Here is a 4,371-nt window from a genome sequence, read left to right on the forward strand (position 1 = left end):
TATATATATATATATATATATATATATATATATATATATATATATTACTAAAATGCTTTTTTTTCAGAAAATCTGAAACGGGTCAAAAAATGACATATTTTGTTTCTCGGTGACCTTGAAAAGATCCTCATATTCTTTCTGCCTTATTCAAAGTGGGACACAGGTGTTTAAAAAACTTAATAAAATTCAATAGTTTAAAACACGTTATTTGTAATACGATATAGTATGAAATTATAAGCGCTAAAAAAAGTGCGGAGGGAAGCTAATTAAAAGCATTTTTAAGCATTTTTGAGCCAATTTTTAAGTTGTTCAATTATTCGCATTTTTAGTTATCCGGATAAGCTTTGCCCCGGGTAATCGGTGCTTTTCTGTATACTGAAACCCGTGTGGTTCAGTTAAGAATAAAAAATAATGTAAACCATTATTAAAAGTGTTATATCCTTAAATAAATAATAATTATGTAGTTTAAGATGGTAAATTATATTTAATGCTTCTTTTCGCTAATCTCGGCTTTAAATCTGTGAGAAATTCTGTCTGTCACATTAAATTTCAGCAGGTTTGTGCACAGAAACTCTCTGCCTTGGCATATGGTAACTTATTGGCATATTGGAGCCCTGATGCATGATAAATTCAAGTTACTAGATTTTCTTTTTTCGGACACTACTTTAACGTTACGAAGTCTTGCAGAGCAAATTTCGCATAAAGACAATCAGTGAGCTAAAGCTTCTGGTTAGAGCCCCTGAATTAGACTTATCATTTATTTTTTTGATTGATTGATTGATATGAGTGGAATCTCGGTGTTAAGCGCGAAGCGCTTCTAACCGATTCATCTGTACTGTTTTGGCATTTAGTCCAGAGGTCATATACAGTTCAAAGTTCTAAGTTAGGATCAGATAATAAGTCCATGATGAGGTGAGGCATGAGTTAATTCAGTAGTACATCAGTTGTATGGGGAATTCCCCTGGATTAAAGTTGTGAGAAGATGCAGTACGTCTTGGTCCTTCAGCAAGTCTTTAAGTTCACTGATGAGGCTAACAAGTCTGTGGGCTGTAGAAGTAGGCGTGTCCTTGGTCGCTTTTCTCTTTCGACTGGGACGGGCCTCGCACCCAGTGAAATTTGAGGTGTGGTTTTGCATGCAGTTGCAGCATTTAGCTGGGGAGTCTCGGCTCTTTCTGCACTGGAATGAATAGTGCCCTTCGGCACATTTCATGCATCTTGGGCTGGAGGAGCAGGAACGTTGGGTGTGGCCGAAACTCTGACATCGAAAACACAGCAGCGGTATCATTTATTTTTGGAGCAAAGATCTAACATAAGCACAGCGAATAAATATTTTCAAGTGGTAGTTTATTAATTGTAATTCTTGGTATAATAAGTTCGATTTAGTAGATTTTAATCCACCACTATTTCTAAACAATGCGTCGGCTTATATAATTCACCACTTTATACTTATTATTACATGCTCTACATTTTTAAAATCAAGGAAATATTGTCAACTATTTGCAAAATTTACTTTGTAGTTATTTACCGTTTTTTAAATTATTTTGGTGTGTCCGGCGCTGTTGGCATCTCTGTAATAACATAACTAATACTAACATAACGTTAACTTGCTAACTTGTTTGCTCCAATATTGCTTGATAGGTCAGCTCTGAAAGTATAGGAGCCTTACTTCTGTTAACCAGTTTTGTCCCGAATTTGTTTATTGAAATGATACAAAAAGTGACTTTATGGAAAAAGTGGTATAATATATTTTTGAAATTAATTGTTTTTTCTACTGTTAGGGCACTCAAAAAGTCTTTGATTGATCAAAAAGTACTTGCACCTTATAATTCTAGATCTAATCAGAAATAACTAAATCATTGTGGTATCTGGTAATCTTTTAATTCACCCAGATAAATGAAAATGCTGAAAATAGTTTCCCACCACAATGAATGTTTTTGAAAAAAGGAACTGTCCTAAATATATGACGCTGGGCGTTAACCGGTCAAGCTTAAAAAGCGCGTTATTAAAAATAGACACTGATTAAAATGCGTAATTAAGAAAATTGACACAGATCAAAATGCGTGTTTCAGAAAATGGCCACTGCTCAAAAAGCGTGTTTATGAAAAGAGTTACAGCTCAAAAAGCATATTTAAGCAAAAGGAAGATAGAAAAAAAGGTATTTAAAATGGAGAGAGATCAAGAAGCGTGTTTCAGAAAATGGACATAAATCAAAATGGGTGCATAAGATAATGTTCACAGCTCAATAAGCGTAGAAAACGGACACAGATAGAAATGGATGATTCAGAAAATGCACACAGATCATAAAGTATGTTAAATAAAATGGACAGATCCCATGAAGTATGTAAATCAAATGATAGCGGCAAAAAATTACCTTTCCGATGGCTAACTCAAATTTAATAACTGAAAGAACAATTTCGTATTGACTTTTTCCTACTTATTTAAATGCTAAGTGCAATTATTGCGAGTCTCGGACACCAGAGTGACTGGGTTTATGACAATTGTAACTCATCAGATGACTCTCAGAATACTAAACGGAAAATTGGTTTTCAAAAGTCTAAATTATTACAACTTAATTTTAATGCCACTATTTTAAATTTATATAACCCGTGGCAACCGCATAAAAACAGCTGTTGACTATCAAAGTCTGACTATCAGAAACACTAACGTAAAGTAAAGAATGATTAAGGAAACCAAACGATATCAAGTTGCTGACTTATTTGCATTTATTTACAGGCATTTTGAGCCATGTCTAGTGAAAAAACCGAAGAAAAATGGTTTAGATATAGATATTAACGATTTAGATAGTTCAGACTTTGAAATAAAGATATTAGTTAACACAGGAATAGAGAGATTATTAATCCATCATAAAAGGTATTTATACTTTTTATGATAGATATTTAAAGATAAGGTACTTAACGGTATAACAAGTCGAGACCCTTGCGATCCCAGCTTTCGAATAAAGAAAGAATAAGGATTAACCTTCTGGTTGACTTACTTCGATTAACGCAGCTTTTCGATGACCAGTCGAACCTTTGGTTGATGTCGTCGCAATAACAGAATGCACGTCGAAGTCGAGTATTGTATCCGCATTCCGCATCACCGCACAGATTAGGATTGTCGACACACTCTTGGATGATGTCACAGAAATCTCCGCTCGTTCCATATTCACAAGAACAATATTTGTCAACCCCTTCTCTTTCTTCGCAAACAGCACCATTGTGGCATTCTTTATGATTTGTGCATTTCTCTGAAATGCACATAATTAATGAAAAACGCATAATTAGAAACAATTTATACTCAAACATCCAGTGGTTAGCCAAAAATATTTAAGATTTATCTATCCAGAGAGGTGCGACTAAGAATTCAAAAGGTGGTGACTAATAAAGTTCAAACATTATTAAAAAGAGATTGAACATAGAAACTCATAAGTAGTAGTCGGCAAACTACTAAAAATTTGCTACTAAAAGTTTTAGTAGTAGTAGTTGGCAATCTACTATCTTCTAAAGTATCTATGTTTGGGCTGCATTGTAGTTGCAAACTAGTATGCATAGTAGTTGGCAAACTACTGTGCTTGGATTGTAATGGTTCAGAAGATAGAACACTCGCCTCCCAATGAGCTTTTGGCTCCTAATTATTCGCCAAAAATATTTAATATTAATATATCAAGGGTAATCAGGGACGATCAAGAATCCAGAAAGTGGTGAGTAATAAAATTCCAAAATTTATTAAAAAAGATTGAAAATAGCAACTTTTTAGGGTCCCGATTCAACTGAAATTCTACAAAAAACAAAATTTCAACTGCTGCGTCTGTTCAACCTGCAAAAAGAATACCCTCATGCTTATACTATCTTCTAAAATTTTGAGCAAACTGCTTCTTTACTGTTATTTTTATTATTTACTAACGCAAAACATCCACACTGTTTCTTATAAGAAGTCCGATCAGAACATTATGAACTACTATGAGGGCAACTTAGCGTTGACCTTGGTCTAAAATTGGGTACGAAAATGCCTTTTAATAAAAAGAAATTAGTCAAAATAAGAAAGTGGTAGCAAATGTATGTCCAAAAATTAGTTTAGTTTATGAATATGATTGGTTTGTCTAATTCACTTATCAACCACTATCGATTCAATTCTCAAATATATAGATAAATTCACCTCTAGGTCAAAGGGAACACATCTCATTAAATTGCTTTTTTTAATCCATTGACCCTTTAATGACCAAGGGCTGCAAACTGTCTGAACTTTTTGAGAAAACTTTTTCTAGTGGTAGCTAAGTTTATGTTTTTTTTCTTCTATTTTACAGCATGTATTGAATATCTGACCCAATTTGGAGTTTACGACCATAAATGCGTATCTCCGTATCCTTCTCAT

At 33.8% G+C, this 4,371-nt stretch overlaps 1 protein-coding gene across 1 annotated transcript in view; it reads right to left on the reverse strand.

The window, feature by feature from the left end:
* The window catches only part of LOC107448492 (neurogenic locus Notch protein-like), a gene marked incomplete at its 3' end in the record, with an annotated part of 51,055 nt that overhangs the window by 31,119 nt on the left and 15,565 nt on the right, over positions 1-4,371 (reverse strand). The window contains 1 exon segment of the mRNA XM_071185572.1: positions 2,996-3,247. Coding sequence (XP_071041673.1) covers positions 2,996-3,247 — 252 coding nt within the window.

Source organism: Parasteatoda tepidariorum, chromosome 9 (genome assembly GCF_043381705.1).
Source record: "Parasteatoda tepidariorum isolate YZ-2023 chromosome 9, CAS_Ptep_4.0, whole genome shotgun sequence".
NCBI lineage: Eukaryota > Metazoa > Arthropoda > Arachnida > Araneae > Theridiidae > Parasteatoda > Parasteatoda tepidariorum.